General features: G+C 53.8%; 1 protein-coding gene across 1 annotated transcript in view; it reads left to right on the top strand.

Annotated features, from left to right (window-relative positions):
• The window catches only part of LOC144723249 (A disintegrin and metalloproteinase with thrombospondin motifs 16-like), a 59,890-nt gene that overhangs the window by 21,946 nt on the left and 18,023 nt on the right, over positions 1-19,921 (top strand). The window contains exons 9-16 of the mRNA XM_078601834.1: positions 1,206-1,343; positions 3,278-3,431; positions 8,130-8,225; positions 11,819-12,140; positions 13,071-13,201; positions 14,751-14,874; positions 17,259-17,503; positions 18,619-18,769. Coding sequence (XP_078457960.1) covers positions 1,206-1,343; positions 3,278-3,431; positions 8,130-8,225; positions 11,819-12,140; positions 13,071-13,201; positions 14,751-14,874; positions 17,259-17,503; positions 18,619-18,769 — 1,361 coding nt within the window. The remainder of the gene's footprint in view (positions 1-1,205; positions 1,344-3,277; positions 3,432-8,129; positions 8,226-11,818; positions 12,141-13,070; positions 13,202-14,750; positions 14,875-17,258; positions 17,504-18,618; positions 18,770-19,921) is intronic.

Raw genomic sequence — 19,921 nt, 5'->3', positions numbered from 1 at the left:
GACTTTACCGAAAGAACCAAGAAGATGAATCCCTGCAGACACGAACGCTTTAAATCGAAAGTGTCAGTCTCCTTCTCGTCACTGCCTACATCATCAGATTATTGTACGCACAGTTAAATCCGCCCCCCTTGACGAATGAGAGGCTCCCTCAACGCCCAGGCTTAGCCAGCTCTGCCGCTACTCTTGGCAAGAGATCCTTGGGATGAGCCCGGCTTAGCATCGTTATTGTGACCGCATTCCCTGGGTCCGGATCGTTGTAAGCCAGCAGAGAATGAGGTCAGATAGTGGGGGAAATACAGGGGAAATCGTCAAGAGTGCATTCCTACGCAATTGAGCAGAGGCATTGGTGATAATCTCCCGTTCGTAGCGCTGCTAGTGCCGGTAGTGGTAATTCCCCATTCCTATGGCAGGGGAGGGGGGTGAGTCTCTCCATAAGACAACCAACTGTTGACTTTCTCGTAAAATGGTAGCTTTTTATCGACCTCGTAGGGACGTAGATAAGGATGATTGGCTGAGTCAATCAGTCCAATCAGGATTTGAACTCGCAACGTACCGATTGCTGAGCTACCTGGCTGGTGAATAATAATAATAATCGCCATCACTAAATAAATAAATCAATAAATAAATGAGCTGATTAACACATGTCTTTATTAATGTATCATTATTGTTACGACTACATTTCCTCGCTCTGCTTGCTCCGGTGATGCAGCATAGGAATGAGGTCAGAGAATGTGGGGAATGAGAGGAAACCTCGTTCGCTCAGGCGACACTGGAAGACTTCTGCAACTCCAACCACTCTTCCGACACCACTGACTTCCGTAACTTCATCGCCATCACCATCATGATCATCATCATCATCATTGTCAACAGCCACGATCATTCAAGGGTTGGTGAATCACCGCACAGGTGTCGCGAAACTCCCCTCCGGCGGTACGCTCGATGAGGTGCCGTACCCTGGCTCACCAGGAGAATGTGATACGACAACGTGTGGACTAATCTCCATCTGTTCCATCTCGCCTTCCGCGGTGCGGTTGAGGAGGAGCCGTACCGTGGCTCACCGATGTCAACTTCCGGAGGCTCCGTGTGCGACTCCACAGTGGTAATGAGTCAAGTGAAAGTTAGATTAATGTCCCCCTTCTCCTCCCTCGTCTCCCCTCTTCTCCCCGCGTGCTCCTCCATCCTCCTCCTCCTCCTCCGTGGTGGAGTTTCGGGATGGTGCACGACGGAGAGGGAAACCTGTGCAAGAAGTCGGAGGGCAACATCATGGCGCCCACGCTGGCGGGCAACAATGGAGTCTTCTCCTGGTCGCCGTGCAGTCGCAACTCCCTGCAGCGATTCTTGAGGTGTGAGCGACGGTGCAGGGCGCGCAGTGAACACGGACACGTGGAGACATGCAGAGACACGCAGAGACATGCAGAGACACGCGGGGACACGCGGAGACACGCGGAGACACGCGGAGACACGCAGAGACACGTGGAGACATGCAGAGACACGCGCAGACACGTGGAGACATGCAGAGACATGCAGAGACACGCGGAGACACGTGGAGACACGCAGAGACACGTGGAGACATGCAGAGACACGTGGAGACATGCAGAGACATGCAGAGACACGCGGAGACACGCAGAGACAGGCAGAGACACGCGGAGACACGTGGAGACATGCAGAGACATGCAGAGACATGCAGAGACACGCGGAGACACGTGGAGACACGTCGAGACACGTCGAGACGCGGCCATGCGGGCGGCGAGTGGCGCGCGGGCACACGGACACGTGGACACATCCTCATCCCCATCATCCACGACTACTACCACCAACTACCACCATAAACTTGATTTGGAGCTTTCGTGACTACAGGAATTATTCTTTGGTTCTTTCGGTAAAGTCACGTATAAAGATAAAATAATAAATTAAATTAAATGTTTCTGGTTCTGTGTTTAATCTCTCTCTCAAATTTAGCATTCTCAGGAAGAACGTAATCATCCAGATAGGGTGTTGACTGTTATGTTATCCGACTCTCTGTTGTATTACATTACATTTCTAAGTATACTAGATTTGTGTTTCTATTTAATTTATACCTGATGATGATTGCTTGTGTTGCAATCGAAACGTCGTATGCTAGTATTTAATTTAATTTATTATTTTATCTTTATACGTGACTTTACCGAAAGAACCAAAGAATAACTACCACCATCCCCTCCCTCCCTGCCTCCACCCCTCGCCCTCCCTGCCTCCACCCCTCGCCCTCCCTGCCTCCACCCCTCGCCCTCCCTGCCTCCACCCCTCGCCCTCCCTGCCTCCACCCATCGCCCTCCCTGCCTCCACCCCTCGCCCTCCCTGCCTCCACCCCTCGCCCTCCCTGGCTCCACCCCTCGCCCTCCCTGCCTCCACCCCTCGCCCTCCCTGCCTCCACCCCTCGCCCTCCCTGCCTCCACCCCTCGCCCTCCCTGCCTCCACCCCTCGCCCTCCCTGCCTCCACCCCTCGCCCTCCCTGCCTCCACCCCTCGCCCTCCCTGCCTCCACCCCTCGCCCTCCCTGCCTCCCTCCCACCCACCGCCATCATCACCACGACCTTCCTTTATTCCCATGCTCTTGGTTCTTATCCCGACGCCTTCCTCTATCCAACCACGACCATCACCACCACCACTGCTAACGCGTGCCTCTCTCTCTCCTCCCTCTCGTCCACCTTCTGAAGCGCTCGCTCGTCACCGTGGCGTGCGCGATGACACCACAACCACGTGACTTTTATTTTGTCCTGTGCGTGGTGCTTTCAGCGCCACAGCGCGTCGATTTGTAGCGTTTATTTTCATTTGTTTACTGGTGACTTTGTGTATTTCATATTGAAATCGCCTCCAGTGCTTTTGCTGCTGGCGGCAATAAAAGTAACATTTCGATTTAAAGCTTTCGTGACTGCAGGGATTCATCTTCTTGGTTCTTTCGGTAAAGTCACGTAGAAGGGAAGTAATAAAATAATAAAAATAAAACATGATAAAATAATTCTCACGACGTTTCGGCCACAACGCAAGCAGCCGTCCTCAGGTGAAGACCAGGTCTGTCGAGGACGGCTGCTTGCGTTGTGGCCGAAACGTCGTGATAATTATTTTATCATGTTCTATTTTTATTATTGTATTACTTCCCTTCTACGTGACTTTACGGAAAGAACCAAGAAGAGGGGGCAATAAAAGTTGTTTTTAAAAGTCAAAAAAATCTCGTCCCAAAACTCTTCTTAGTTCTCATCCCACCCTCTCGACCCCCCTCCCCCTCCCTCTCCCCCCAGCTCGGCGCAGTCGCTGTGCCTGATGGACGCGGCGCGGAGCGTGGGCGAACTCGCGCTGCCCGAACGGCTTCCTGGCGAGCGCTACGACGCCGACACGCAGTGCAAGTGGCAGTTCGGCGACAGGGCCAAGCTCTGCACCTTCGACTTCAAAAAGGTCGGCGCGCGCCTCTTCCCACGCGGGGGGTGTGGGGAGGGGGACAGAGAAGGGGGGGGGGTCACGCGCGAGGTGAGGCACGCGTGGCTCGGTCTGTGACGTCATCGCCATTGCCGAAAAGTCTTTTCCCATTTAGCGCTGTTTATTTGTTTTTTACGTTTTATTTAAACGTGTCTCCCCCTCCCTCCCCCCGACTACGTTTCGGGCATTAACCCCTTGACCAGTACGCGGGATTCCGGTTTTCTCTCGGGGTGAATAACCTCCCGAACCACACCGCAACTCTTTACGAGCCAGTTCCCGTGACCCTCGCGATCCACGTGATCCGGACGGACGCACGCTGTGAACGTCCCCCCCACCACCACCACCACCCTTAGCTAGAAAGCGCGGACGCCGATCGCACAAACAACCCCGCACTTTGTGTACGCAGACTTAATCCATCCTGGCGCTCGATTCCACATGGGAAAAGCTTAATGTACTAAGGACACATGTTCTAGTATACTCTAGACTGGGCTTGCAGTGCAAAGCCTACACCGCCCCCCCCCGCTCAACCCCCACCCCTGGCCCTCGCCCCCCACCCCCCCCCGGCTCCCCAATCAAATCCATTAGCGATGTTTTTATCAACTTGCTTCAGGCTCTCAGTGAGATGCTCTTAGTGTTGGGTTAGACCCGGCCAGAGAATGACGCTGATCCCTAGGGTAGCACTGTAGTGGAGGCTGCTCTTTCTCTCTTTAGCTCTCTCGCTCTCGCTTTTCCTTTGCTCGACCTCTTTCTCGGTCTCACTCTCTCTCAGTTTCTCTCTCCCGCTCTCTCTTCCTTGCTCGCACCCCTCTCTCGCTCTCTCTCGCTCTCTCTCTCTCCGTTATCTCTCGCGCGCTCTCTCTCTCTCTCTCTGGTCGGAGTTAAGTCATCTGCGATTCTTCTGGGAGTTGATTCTCTTTGGGAAAATATTTAGATTCAATTAAAGGCGCGCACAGCAGCGATGAGAGGAGAACTTACCAATGTGCCTAAGGAAGTTTCCCTCTCTGTGTGTGTGTTTAACGACTTGTGTACATAAATCCGTTATGGCATATGGCTGAGAAGCCATGATATCGGCAATACAGAATGCTGCTAAGTGGGCCTCAAGATCGACACAAGCCACACCGTCTCACGGACGGCAAGTTTCACTGAATAATAATACTACAACAACATTACAAAGCACCCCTTGAACGAGCGTTCTCAGTGGTGCTATGCGTGGCAAGGCGGACATAGTTTAGCATCGACCAAGGCACGAAGAAGTGAGAAAGGGGTTTGAAAATAACTACAGAAAAATAGAGAGAAAAATAAATTTTAAACAGAGAGGTTGTTCGTCGAGATTTGAAGATTTGTAAAGTGTCTGGGAATTCCCCTGACCTCGAATGGGGCAACGAGTTACAGAGTTTTGGTGGCCGCAATTGCAAAGGAAACGATCATCCCCAAGGGTGAAGCCTCGACCGTGGTGACAGTGAGCAGTGCACAATCTGAAGATCTCGATGACCTTGATGAAATATTCGTGGCTGAAGGAGATCATGAATCTACGGAGCAAGCAGCAAGTCCATTCAAGGCCTTGAATAGCAGCAACAGAATCTTAAAATCAATGCGGGTACGTACAGGGAGCCAGTGAAGGGGCAGGTGCACAGGTGTTGTGATGTGATCCTTTAAAGTTTCTGTTCCAGTTAGCACCCTGGCGAACGCATTTTGAACGTACTCCAGCATTTTGGCGTCATCTGGTCCAACACCAGTGGAGACTAGGCTCTAAGAAAAGCCGTCTCGGGTGTGGACCAATCAATTTCAAGGACAGTGCATATCATTATCAGAGTTGTCTCTTTTTGTTTGCATTTTGACTTCTTGTGTTGTGGTTATTGCAAACATGATCCCTCGTATAAAGGTGTCAGTTTTGGTGCCAGATAAAAGGGTAAAAACCTATTACTAGGACTCCAGCGTGTTTACGATCTTGCTCGTGGTTCCAAGAGGCAGGGCAATTGCAGTAGTTAATGCGGGAGAAAACAAATGCGTGGTTCAGTCTTTCTTTCAATATCTGAACACAACTGTTTTATTGCCTGCAGAAAGGGTCAAACCTATTCTTATATTTTATAGTGGCAAGGGAGGTCCCATGCTGTAGCTGATCACCCGAGCTCTCAATGTCTTTGGGCTGTACGCCTTTTGGCGTCCTCTGGTCTAACACTGTTTGAGATTAGGCTATAAAGAAAGCTGTCTCTGGTGTGGACCAATCAGTTTCAGAGACAATGCAACATATACTACCAGAGCATGTTTTTTTGCATGCTCACCACAAGTATATGTGGTTAATGTAAGACATGATTCCTTGCAAAATGTTTTATTGGCAGAAAGGGTGAAACCCATTCTTACCGTCTTTCGGTGTCTGCAGTATTAAGGATGTGACGCAGCCGGGATATGATTCTCAAGTGGAAAAACGAGGTTATCAGGGCTCTGTTGACATGGCACTGAAAGGATAACGTTCGATTTAGAAGGATATCAAGGCTGTTGACCTCGTGTGTTTGATAGACGTTCCAACCATCAATAACCAAGTCAAGACAGATTGATTTGGATATCTAGTGGGGTGTACCGATGAAAATAAGCTGTGCTTTATTATTCTTTTAAGGACGTTTTGAGACATCCATGTTTTGACATGAGACATTGGCTGCGCTCGTAATGAAACTGGAGCTATGCCATCCAACCCCAACTGTAGGTAGATCCGAGCGTCAACTGTGTAACAATGATAGCCGGAGCCCTTGGTGCCGTCATAAGGCTCCAAGTGGGGCAAATGAAGATATGAGAATCTGTATTTATCCTGGAGAAATCCGATGAGCTATGAAGCTCTACATTTTTTTTTACAGATGTCCAATAGGGGCGACTGAGCGAGTTACAACAAACAATACACGCACAAAAAAAACGATAGGAGTGCAAAGTAGAGAGAAGGAAAGCAAGCCACTGAAACTAATAAAATATAACTATTTAATTCTCGATTTGAAGCTTTCGTGACTGCAAGGATTCATACTCTTAGTTTTTTTTCGGTAAAGTCACGTAGGTAAAAAATGTAATACATAATAAATAATCGAAATAAAAATATAAATAAAATAATAAATCAATAATAAATCACACAGTGATTATACCGGGTCATCAGCGTATAAAACGATTATAACGCGAATGATCCACACACATTCACACGCAAAACAAAGATCCCCGTATAGCCTAAATAGAGTGTTGGGGCAAGTGCTGTTAGCGAGTAGCACCTATGAAGGCCGGCACGGTACACGAGGGGGTGGGTGGCCAGCAGCACGCCCGGCAGCCTTTGTCTTCCCAGTGACGATGATTTTGCACACCGCACCAGGTACTGATTTGAGGCTGTGTCGGCCTAAGGTAGGCCCAGGATCAGTTCAGATAATCGTCACTGGTGTTGGCCGTGACACAATTAGACAATCGTTCACACACTAACACAACAAGAACCACCTTTAACCAAGAAGTGGCGGTGACGTCACCACGACGCCTGTGCCAGGCCAGGTGCGCTTTGTGGCCACGTGAAGTGTCGAAGACTCGCTGCTGGCAGGAGGTCACCAAACAAACCCCGGTGCCATGGGTTGATTGACTGAGATAACTGGCAGATGCACCAACTGCACTCCCCATTATGCCACCTTTGTTGTGTTTTAGCTGACCGGAGCTCCGCTCATTGTTGTGAGCGTCGCTCCTTTGCCCTCCGTTGTTGCTGGAGGGCGACTGCCTCCAACTCCCCAGCAGCAGCAGCAGCGTCCTTCACGAACCTCCTCCACAGAGGCCGATCTTGACAACGAAAACACACACACACACGCTCGCTCGCTCGCTCACACACGAACGCGCACACACCACACGTGGTCTCGTCACCGCTAAAGTTGCTGATAAACGAGGAACAAAAACAAAACCGCGCAATGAAAATCTACGCGAGAACGCTCACTGGGGGGTTATCGCCAAGTGGGAGATGGAGCGATGAAATCATGGCACACGCGCGCCCGCTCGCACGCACGCGCTCGCCCCAGACGAAGTGCAGCTGCGCTGCAGCGAAAACGGTCAAAGGTCAAGGATTTCCGCATCGGCTATCAATGACAGTCCACAGCCACGCACCGGGTTCTATGACTCAGCAGTGTGCGGCTTTCTTGGATAAACAGCAATAATAATAATAATCAAATGTACTTTTATATCGCATCATCCGTGCGCATTGCATCCCACCACGCCTGTACATTCATAAAAAAATGGGGATCAATTCTGCCTCCCTAGCGATGTTTACTACACGCCGTAATTATTATTATTCATTATTATTAATTAATAATACTAATATTTGGACTGGAATAGGGCGGATGACGTCGCGGATCGGCTGTGTCTCGGGTGACGCGAAAACAGCGATCAGATGGCGCCACCACGAGATAATTCCACCGTTTCCCTGACCCAGGCGGTCGGCAATCTGCAACTGTGGAGCCGCATGCGCTGGCTCTTTAAGGACGGCTGCTTCGTGATGCTCTTTAGCCGACTCTATTCCTAACTCTACCCCGATGTCATTCCTGTTGCTAACCCTACTCTATTCCTATGCGTAACCGTATTCAATTCATGGCCCTAACCCGACTCTATTCGTCATGCGCAACCCCTATTCAACGGCTTGTTCCTAACCCTTCCGTCGATCCTGCACTCTCCCCACAGGACATCTGCAAGGCCCTCTGGTGTCACAAGAGTGGCCGGCGCTGTGAGACCAAGTTCATGCCAGCGGCCGAAGGCACCTCGTGTGGGATCAACAAGGTACGGGGGAGGGCAGGGCACCGCTCGCGTACACAAACTCACCCCGTGTGGATGTTGACCTTCTTTCGCACCGTGCGTAGCCAACCGCGCTAATCTGGTGTGCGAATGAAGAGCAACAAGCTAAACATAAAAGGCAGCTCTAAATAAATGAGTTCGTTCGTATGGATTCTTTTAAGGTGGATAGCTCCCAGTGGGCTTCCTGATTTCGGAAGGGAGAGCGTTCCAGACGGCCGTAGAAGCGCATCTTGAAGCGTGCGCTGCAGTGACAATCTTTGTTTGATGGCCAGCCTCGAGCCGATGCTGCTGCTGCTGCGAGGGAGCTCCATGCCTTCCCCCCACATAGCTGGTTCATCCTGAGCATCATCCGTCACGATCTTTTCACCGCTGGATGAAGGCCCTAGCCAAGCCGTCGCTATCTCGTGCGCAGGAGCCGAGTCAATCGCTCCATCTCCGCGGCGGGCGGACTCTCTCTCTTTCTCTCTGTCTCTCTCTGTGTGTCTCTCTCTGTGTATCTCTGTGTGTGTCTCTCTCTCTCTGTCTCTCTTTCTCTCTCGGGCGCGTTCTCTCCTTTGGCTGCCACTCCGTCGTTAGCCTCGCCCGCCGGCCGTCCGTCGTCCCGGTGCCGCGTCCTGCCCGATGGTGCTGCCTCCTCTTAGAGGCGGCCGCTGCGTTGGCTCTAAACGTGAGCAAGTTTATCCGATCCACGCGCTCCTCTTCCCTTCTCTCTGTTGCTCCTCCGGGCGCACGGCCTCTCCGTCTCTGCCTTGCGCACTTTTAAGCTCACGCTTCGCTTGTCGTCGGGGTCACGGCTCGCTCGGGGTCACGGCTCGCTCGGGGTCACGGCTCGCTCGGGGTCACGGCTCGCTCAGGGTCACGGCTCGCTCGGGGTCGTGGCTCGCTCGGGGTCACGGCTGGCTCGGGGTCACGGCTCGCTCAGGGTCACGGCTCGCTCGGGGTCGCGGCTCGCTCGGGGTCACGGCTCGCTCGGGGTCACGGCTCGCTCAGGGTCACGGCTCGCTCGGGGTCGTGGCTCGCTCGGGGTCACGGCTGGCTCGGGGTCACGGCTCGCTCAGGGTCACGGCTCGCTCGGGGTCACGGCTCGCTCGGGATCGTGGCTAGCTGCGTGCATTTATGGAAACGATGGCACGCGTACCTACCGCTTTGGGGGAGGGGAGAATCCTGGGGTTCTGTGCACGGGATTCTGCAGCGCCTCTCTGATTGAAGCTGCAGACCATTGCCTGGCCGGATTTTCCAAAAGAGCCATCCAATCCCTGCGTGGTTTACTTTTGCAGCGAAGCACGCGAGCTTACTGTGCAGTTTTGAAACGGACGCACGCACCCACCCACACGACGCACGCGGCTACACTCGACCAAAAGCAAAAAACAACCAACCCAAAACCAAACCTTATAATGGATACCACATTGAAAATGAATTGTACGACTTGCCGCAAAAATAACAATAATAATAATCAATATTTACGGATATTATGTCGAACCGAGAGTTGAGATTCACACGAATGGCTAGGAGGAGAGTCAACTGGCTCCTGACTTATTGATGTTATAATATATATAATGATATTAAGAACTTGTTTATTTATAATGGAGAGCCACGCTGAGGCAAAAAGAGGGTTGCGAATAATATTTAAGTTGAAACGTGGCGTCGCACGCTACCCCCCTCGCTCTCGTAGAGAGAGAACAGGGTGCCAACATTTGCCCGAGCTCTGCGGTCCTCTATATCGTAAGATATTTGCAGAAAATAACGACGAGTCTTTATTTATACACGTGTGGGAGGAGGAAACAGGAGTGCACGCAAGTAAAAAAAAATAGCCCACACCTTGCGCGAGGGGGAAACACTCTATCCCCCGTGCACACGATTAGTCCACGCTCCCTTGTACCGCCTTCTCCTGGCGAGCCAGGGGTACGGTGCTTCCTCGACGCCAACCCACGGGAAAGAAGATTCAGACGACATCTGTGTGCGGTGATCCACTAACCTGCTGCTGCCTCCTCCACAACGGTTCTGGATTAGAGGCGGCAGCAGCATCAGCAGCGTAGCCGCCACCGCCACCACCACCGCCACCACCACCGGCGATGCGTCTGGTGACATCACCGTCACCCGATGCAGTTGAAAGTCGCAGCCATGCAGGACGTCGCACGCGCAAGATTAATGCGGCCAATTCCAGGAGGGGCTGCCTTGCGTATGTGTGAAGTGACATTGGCTGGGTTACGAAGGATCGCGCATCTGCGTGTGCGATGTGTAATGCGGTATAACAATAATACAAAACACTACTAATGACCTGGGGGGCGGGGGGGGGGGGTTGGAGGAGGGGGGGGTCTCAATTAGTCCTGCATTAAGATGTTTGGCCAGTGCCGTTACTCAGAGTGCGGCTTCGTGTGGGAGGCGGAAAGCAAAGCACTCGGAGTGGGGAGGGCTCATGCCTATCTCCGCACAGAAGGATTCAAGAATCTACTACTCAGGCACCAACGTTACCGACGACGTTCAGCAACATGCACGGGCGTCTCATCTCCCTAACCCTACCAAAGACCCCCCGTATAGCCTTAACAGACTGTTGGGGCAAGTGCTGTAAGCGACGAGCAGCACGGATCAATGCACAGAAGGGGGTTGGTGGCCAGCACCACGCCCGGCCGACTTTGTCCCAAGCGGCGATGTACACACACCACACAGCAGGTACTCATTTGAGGCTGAGTCGACGCAGGGGAGGACCGCGAGCCGTTCAGATGCTGCCCGTCACCGGTAGTTGGCCGCGAGCGGTAATGGAACTCGGCTCGACGGGTTCGCAGCGCAGCGCGCTAACCACTTGCACCACCGCTCCCCAGTGGCGTTGTGACGGCATCGTCGGCACAGGTGATGCGGCAGTCGGTCAGGTGGGGGCCCCCCCAAAATTTGATTTGTCTCGCACGATCGCACCCCGAGGATATTTAAATATCGCGGCTCCTCTTGCCCTAAGGGGCCGTCCATAAATGACGTCACGCGATTTGGGACGATTTTTGACCCCCCCCCCCCTCGTCACACGACGTCACAAAAAGTCAGACCCCCCCTCAAATATGATGTCACAAAGCTCTGTCCCCCTCCGAAACCATATTTCCATTTTGAAAATAAAACATGCTTCAAATCGCTGTAAACTATTGTCATTGTAGTGCTTATTTAATGCGGCGCTGCACTCTGATGTTGTAGGAGTGTTGTTATGACAATTAGTGTTGTTATAACAATTATATATGTATTTAAAGTTGCGCATTTTCATGTGACGTCACATTTCTCAACCCCCCCCCCCCCTCGTCACACATCGTCACCCTAGGTGCGTGACGTCATTTATGGACGGCCCCTAATCACATCGCCGTGCTCACGGTTTCGAACGTTTGGGCGCTGTAGGGGGGAGGGGCGCTCCGTTTTAAATAAGGTGCCAGCTACCAAACAACTGCCCAAGCTCCGCGTTCCTCTAGATACCAAGATGTTTACAGCCAATTAATAATCCCTGTCATCTGCGAACGAAAGAGGCTTCGCAGCTCGTCGGATTCCATCCTCCAACACGAATGACGATTCCCCACAATTCTCACCCCCCCCCCTGCCCCCCCCAGTGGTGCCGACGCGGCCAATGCCTGCGGCACGGCGACGAGGGCAGCCGCCCCATCGACGGCCACTGGTCGCCGTGGTCGCCCTGGTCGGCGTGCTCGCGCACGTGTGGCGGCGGCGTGAGCTCGCGGGAGCGCGAGTGCGGCGCCCCGCGGCCCCAGCTGGGCGGTCGCTACTGCCCGGGCACGGGCCGCACCTTCCGACTGTGCGAGGCGCGCGCGTGCGCCCCCGACGCCGTCGACTTCCGATCGCTGCAGTGCGCCGAGTACAACTCGCGGCCCTTCCGCGGCCTCCTCTACGACTGGAAGCCGTACACGCGCGTCGAAGGCAAGCGCGGGGGGGGGGGGAAACGCCGAGAGAGAGCACGGGGGGAGGGAGGTGGTGGTGGTGGTGGTTGTTGAAGGAAGAGGGGAGATGCACCGTGGAGGTTGTGGTGGGAGGAGGATGGAGGAGGTGGTGGTGGTGGTGGGAGGGGGAGGATCATGGAGGAGGAGGTGGTGGTGGTGGTGGGAGGGGGAGGATCATGGGGGAGTAGGTGGTGGTGGGAGGATGATGGGGGATGGATGGAGGAAGAGCACGGAAGAGGAGGAAGAGGAAGAATACAACGGAGAAGAATGGTGTTGGGAGGAGAGGGAGGAGAGGGGGGAGGAGTGAAGAAGAGGAGATTGAGTGGTAGTCGTAGTAGTAGTTAGTCCAGGTGGTGTCAGGAGGAGGAGATAGACGGAGACGGGAAGGGGTCGGGGTAGTAGGTGTGATAGTAGTGGCAGAAAGGGAGGTATGGATAGTAGCGTCAGCATCAACATCATCATCCGTAGCAACAGTAGCATCACCAATTGCATCAGCACCCCGCATCATAATCTGTAGCCACAGGGGCATCAGGAGCTTCATCATCATCTGTAGCAACAGTAGCATCATCATATGCAGCATCAGGAGCATCATCATCATCCGTAGTAACAGCAGCATCATCATCTGGAGCATCAGGAGCACCATCATCATCCGTAGTAACAGTAGCATCATTATCTGCAGCATTAGGAGCATCATCATCATCATCATCCGTAGCAACAGTAGCATCATCATCTGCAGCGTCAGGAGCATCATCATCATCATCTGCAGCATCAGGAGCACCATTATCATCATCCGTAGTTACGGTAATGTCCCCCCCACCCCTGCCCCCCCCCCCCCGTGCTGCCCCGTGCACCTGACCTCCCGTGACCCCGCCCCTGCCCCTCCCCCCCGCCACGACCTCTGCGCGCACAGAGCAGGACATCTGCCGCCTCTACTGCCTGGCCGACAAGTTCAACTTCTTCTTCGCGATGGCGGGCAAGGTGAAGGATGGCACGCGGTGCCACCAGGACCGCCGTGACGTGTGCATCGAGGGCGTGTGCGAGGTACGGTGGCCAGGAGATGTCAACTCCCTCGCCTGGTATACAGGAGGGTATCATGGGTTCGATCCCCAACCCTTGACGATGCCTGTTTGTTTGGAGTGTGTGTGTGTCTCTCTCTCTATCTCTCCGTGGTCACGTGGATTTTGTCTCCGGGTCCTCTGGTTGTTCCCCCCCACATTTAGAATCAACATCAAGCGTTTAGAGAATTTGGAATTTTGGATAATGATGATAAGCCACTTCGTTGAGCTATCATTTGTGGCCAGGTCGCTTCTGAAAGCGGGCTGTACAACTCTGGTCAAATAAAAAAAAAGGTTTAGTTTTTAATCGTTTTCAGTATTTACAGTTTATTTTTAAGCCGTCGGGACGGCGCTAAGCAGTATTACAAAATAATCTGCAATGTACACAAAAGACAAAGATCCCCTGTATAGCCTTTACAGACTGTTGGGGCAAGTGCTGTTAGCGAGCACCTGTGAAGGCCGCACCAACACACTGCCACACACACACACCCACACACACCCCCTCCCACACACCAACACACCCACAAACACCCACCCACACACACCCACCCCCACACACCCCCACACACCCACACACCCTCCACACACACACCCACCCCCACACCCCACCCACACACCCCCACACACCCACACACCCCCCCACACACACACCCACCCCCACACCCCCCCACCACTCAAGTCCAGAAGAAACTCCCTGACTCGGGCCGTGTAACGGACGGCAACGACGGCGCTTGCCCCCCCCTCGCCCCGCCCCCCGCCCCGCCCCTTGCCATCTGGCCGACGTTAACGGGACTCTGCGTCTGCGGCGTCGTCGCTGCTGCTGCTGCTGCCGCTGCTGCTACTGCCGCTGCTGCTGCTACTGCTGCTGCTGCCGCTGCTGCCGCTGCTGCCGCTGCTGCTGCCGCTGCTGCTGCCGCTGCCGCTGCTGCCGCTGCCGCTGCTGCTGCTGCTGCTACCGCTGCTGCCGCCGCTGCTGCCGCTGCTGCCGCCGCTGCCGCCGCTGCTGCCGCCGCTGCCGCCGCTGCTGCCGCTGCTGCTGCCGCTGCTGCTGCTGCTACTGCTGCTGCTGCGTGAGGTTCTGTTTGCGATTACGGCCACGGAGGCGTCGTGGCTTTGAGGCGCTCCGATTTGTAATTTGGGGTCGCGGGGGGGGGGGCGAGAGGGTGAAAGTTCAGGGCCCCGTGCGGCTCAAGGCCCCCCCCCCCCCCGAGCTTTAATGGAAGCAAGATGGGGGGGTGGGTGGGGGGGAGACGAACGCGATTTGTCAGCTCGCTTTCAAATCCCACTGAAGTTAAATTCCAGCAGACACGAACACTCGAATTAGTCTCCCTCATCCGCCTCTCTGTCTGCGTCTCTGTCTCTCTCTCTCCTCACTCCATCTCTGTCTTGTGCCTGCATCTCTCTCATCTCAGGAAATGGATTGGACACTTTTGTGGCTTTCCTGGTTAAATAAGTCATCATTATCTCATGCTGTGACCCCTTCTCATGCTGTGACCCCTGTGACCCCCACCGCCCCCTCCCCCCCCCCCCCCAAGGCTGTGGGCTGTGACAACGTGCTGGGCTCGGGCGCTCTGGAGGACTCGTGCGGCGTCTGCCGCGGGAACAACGCGAGCTGCCAGTTCGTGCGCGGCGTGTTCACGAGCCAGCAGCCCGGCCACGGTGAGCGACGCACACACGTGCACGCGCATGCACGTACGTGCACGTGTACGCACGGACAACATCAACAACAACAACCGACATTCGCCACTAAGTGGCGGTGACCTCACCACGGCGCTCATGCCAGGCCATGTGCACGTTGAGGCCACGTGAAGTGTCGAACTCCCGCTGGCAGAAGGTCACGGGGCAGAACCAGGTGCCACGGGTCGACTGACTGAGATGACTGGCAGATGCACCAGCTGGGTCCCCTGCGCACACACGCAAAGACAAATATCCCCCGTGTAGCCTTAACAGACCGTAGGGGCAAGTGCTGTTAGCGAGCACCTATAAAGGCCGGCACGGCACACGAGGGGGTGGGTGGCCAACACCACGCCTGGCCGCCTTTGTCTCCCCAGTGGCGATGTTTACACACTGCACCAGGTACTCATTTGAGGCTGAGTCGACCTAGGGGAGGCCCATTACCGGTTCAAATAATCGTCACTGGTGTTGGCCAAGAACGAGAATCGAACTCGGGTCTCTAGGTTCAAAGCGCAGTACACTAACCTTTAATTCTAGATTTGAAGTTTTCGTGACTGCAAGGATTCATACTCTGTTTTTTTCGGTAAAGTCACGTAGGTAAAAAATTTGAATAAATTAAATCACGACGTTTCGGGCACAACACAAGCTTCCATCTTCAGGTGGGGACAACTTAGCGAAAGCACAACCGCTTAAGTGGCACCAGCACACTTAAGGACGCTTGTGTTGCGCCCTAAACATCGTGATTTAATTTATTTTAATTTTTTACCTACGTGACTTTACCGAAAAAAACAAAGAGTATAGTACACTAACCGCTACACGCACGCGCACACACACGTGCACACGCATGTGCCAAGATGCACACAAAAAACAAAGATCTCCCGTATAGCCTTTAACATACTTTTGGGGCAAGTACTCCTAAAGGCTGGTCGGACCGCCTTTGTCCCCCGAGTGCTGATGTCTCCACGCCGTGACAAGCGCTCATTTGAAGCTGAATCGACCCAGCGGAAGCCGAAGACCGGCTCAGATATTCGTCACCGATGTGAGCGGGAATCGAATTGGGGTCACCCCCGGTTCACAGTGCAGTGCGCTCACCACTACACCACCGCTTCACACACTCACACACACTCACACACACTCACACATGCGCGCGCTCAGCACGAGCTCGTAGGAACGGACGCGTGCAAGAATGCGTTCATGCGTGCATGAGAGCATGGACGCATGAACGCACGACTGCATGGACGCGTGTGTGCATGCGTTCATGCGTGCGTGCGTGAATGAACGCGCGGATGGATGTTCTCACGCATGCACGCGTGAACACAAGCAATGGCAAAGATCACCCGTATAGCCTCACATACGTTGTGGGACAAGTGCTGTTAGCGAGTGGCACCTGTGAAGGACGGCACGCCACAAGAAGGGGGTGGGTGGCAAGCACCACGCCCGGCCGCCTTTGTCTCCCCAGTGGCGATGTTTGAACACCGCACCAGGTACTCATTTTGAGGCTGAGTCGACCTAGGGGAGCCCCAGGACCGGGGCTCCGAACCCGGGTTGCCGGGTTTATAGCGCAGCGCGCTAACTGCTACACCACCGCTCAACAGCAGGTAATCATTTGAGGCAGACACGCACGCACATGTTGAGGCGTCGCTCCTTCCGAAACTCGGTGAGCATGGCGATGATGATTCTTCTTGAATATTTGTGTGTGTGCTTCTTGTGCTGCTGCCATTCCTCAATTTGTTGATTCAATTTTAGATTTTGCTTGGTAGTAGTAGTAGTAGGTTTGAAGCTTTCGTGACTGCAGGAATCCATTCTCTTTGGTTCTTTCGGTAAAGTCACGTAGGCAGAAAAGTAATAAAATAAACAAACCAAAATTAATATATCATGCTGGTCGAGCAGTTACACTGCTGGATTATTTTTTCCGCCTGAGGACGACCACTTGTGTTGCGATCGAAACGTCGTGATATATAATTTTTTGTTTTCTTTATTTTAATATTTTTCTACCTACGTGAATTTACCGAATTTACCGAAAGCAGTAGGGTTTGTTAATTTGCTTCATCGCGGCTGTATATTGGATTGGGACCTAATATTTAGAGTTAATGTACAGCGCTATGGGGTGCTATTTGCACGCATGATGCTCTATTCACCGTCAAGTAAAATGCGCATTTAATTCGGCCGGGTGGCTTGGTGGTCGCGTGAGCGGCTCAATTCCTGGGTTACAATGAGCGCCAAGTATCAGGCCCGAACTCACGATCCCTCGTGCGGTACCAGACGAGGCAGTCGACATCTCGACGACGCGAAACGCGGTGAACTCGGCGTTAACCTGACAGCCCTTACCCCACGGTCACTCCTTCCTCCGCCTGCTGGCGACCCCGCAGGCTACCGCGTGGTGGTAATGATCCCGGCCGGCGCCCGGAGCATCCACGTGTCGGAGGTGAACATCTCGGGCTGCTACCTCGCGGCTCGGGACGCGCGCGGCCGCTACCACCTGACGGGCGGCCACACCGTGGACTGGCCCGGGCGATACGAGTTCGCCGGAGCGGCCTTCAGCTACAAGCGGCCCTACAACAACGGCGAAAGCCTCAGCAGCGCGGGCCCCACCAACGAGACGCTCGTCATAGAGGTGCGGTGGGTGGGGGTAGTGAGCGAGTGAGTGCGCGAGTGAGTGAGAGAGCAGAAGAGTGAGCGTGTTAGCAGGTTAGTGAGCGAGTTAATGAGTGAGCAGCATAGTAGGTGAATGAGTGAGTATGTTAGTGAGTGAGAGAGTGAGCAGGTTAGGGGGCAAGTGAGCATGTTAGTGGGTGAATGTGCGCGCAAGCTAGTGAGTGAGTGAATGAGTGAGCAGCATAGGGAGCGAGTGAGCAGGGTAGTAAGTGAATGAGTGAGTAGGTTAGTGAGTCAATGAGTGAGCAGGTTACTGAATGAGCGAGGGAGTAAGTACTGAGCAGGTGAGTGAGCGAGTGAATGAGTGAGCAGGGTGGTGAGTGAGAGAGTGAGTGAAACAGGTAAGAGAGCGAGCAAAGTAAGCAACGATCACGTTAGTGAGTGCATGTGTGAGCAGGTTAGTGAGTGCATGTGTGAGCAGGTTAGTGAGTGCATGTGTGAGCAGGTTAGTGAGTGCATGTGTGAGCAGGTTAGTGAGTGCATGTGTGAGCAGGTTAGCGAGTGCATGTGTGAGCAGGTTAGTGAGTGCATGTGTGAGCAGGTTAGCGAGTGCATGTGTGAGCAGGTTAGTGAGTGCATGTGTGAGCAGGTTAGTGAGTGCATGTGTGAGCAGGTTAGTGAGTGCATGTGTGAGCAGGTTAGTGAGTGCATGTGTGAGCAGGTTAGTGAGTGCATGTGTGAGCAGGTTAGTGAGTGCATGTGTGAGCAGGTTAGTGAGTGCATGTGTGAGCAGGTTAGTGAGTGCATGTGTGAGCAGGTTAGTGAGTGCATGTGTGAGCAGGTTAGTGAGTGAGTGAGCATGTTACTGAGTTAGCGGGGGAGCGAGCACTGAGCATGGTAGTGAGTAAGTGAGTGAACAGGCAAGTGAGCGAGTGAGTGCGCGAGTGAACGAGCGAGTGAGTCATCTTGAGAGAGAGAGGGCGAGTCACGGACACACGCCATCGACGCCTGCTAGCAACTAGCGACGGTCGCCACTCATCCGCACCATGGAGCGAGTCACCCCCCCCCACTCGCCATCAATCGTCTGGCGTGACTGTGTGAGATCGTCTTTCTGCTCCGGCGGTGTCATCGCAGTTGCTGATGTTTGGCAAGAACCCCGGCATCTCGTGGGAGTACACGGTGCCACGTGGTGGCGGGTCGGACCGTACGAAGGTGGCGGCCGCGCCGCGACACTCCTACAGCTGGGTGGTCGTGCGATCCACGTGCAACGCCACGTGCGGCCGGGGTGAGGCGCGCAGACGCACGCACGGAGACACACACACACGGGAAGACACACACATGGAGAGAGACACACGGGGAGATACACACACGGGCAGAGACACACACGTACACAGGGATACACACACACGGGGAGACACACGGGGAGACACACACATGGAGAGAGACACAGGGAGAGACACACACACGGGGAGACACACACACACGGGGAGATACACACGGGGAGAAAGACACACACACGGGCAGAGACACACACATACACAGGGATACACACACACGGGGAGATACACACGGGGAGACACACACATGGAGAGAGACACACGGAGAGACACACACACGGGGAGACACACACACGGGAAGATACACACACACAGGGAGACACACGGGGAGACACACACATGGAGAGAGACACATGGAGAGACACACACACAGGGAGACACACACACGGGGAGATACACACGGGCAGAGACACACACACGCGGAGACACACACATCGAGAAAGACACAGACGGGGAGATACACACATACAGGGAGACACACGAGGAGACACACACATGGGCAGAGACACACATACATGGGGAGACACACACGGGCAGAGACACACACATACACAGGAATACACACACACACAGGGAGACACATACACGGAGACACACACACGCAAATACACACAGATACACAGACACACTGAGACACACAAACGCACGCAGACACGCACGGATACATAGACACAGAGACACACATACACGGATACACGGAGACACAGACACACAAATATACACGAATACACAGACTCTCACACACACAGAGATACACAGACATATACAGACATACAGACACACACGCACACATATACCCAGACATACACACATAAACATACATTAATACACACGTGCCCACACACACGCATGCATGCACTTACTGATATTAACACACACGCGCACCACATACGTACACAAAAATGCACTCACGTGAACACACACGCACACGCATGAACACGCATGCACACACACACGTGCCAAACCCCTGCCTTGCCCACCAGTAGCGGGCGCCTCGTCAGCAGAATCCTCTTGACAGATTTCTTTTATTTGGTGACGATCTCGACGCAAGTCGAAGCCAAACCTTCTAGGAGCAAGAGGGGGGAGTGGGGTGGGGAGGC

The sequence above is a fragment of the Lampetra planeri genome, chromosome 17 (assembly GCF_965212315.1).
Source record: "Lampetra planeri chromosome 17, kcLamPlan1.2.h2, whole genome shotgun sequence".
Taxonomy (NCBI): Eukaryota; Metazoa; Chordata; class Hyperoartia; order Petromyzontiformes; family Petromyzontidae; genus Lampetra; species Lampetra planeri.
The sequence above is the reverse complement of the archived record's forward strand: the minus strand, read 5'-3'. Positions and strand labels throughout refer to the sequence as shown.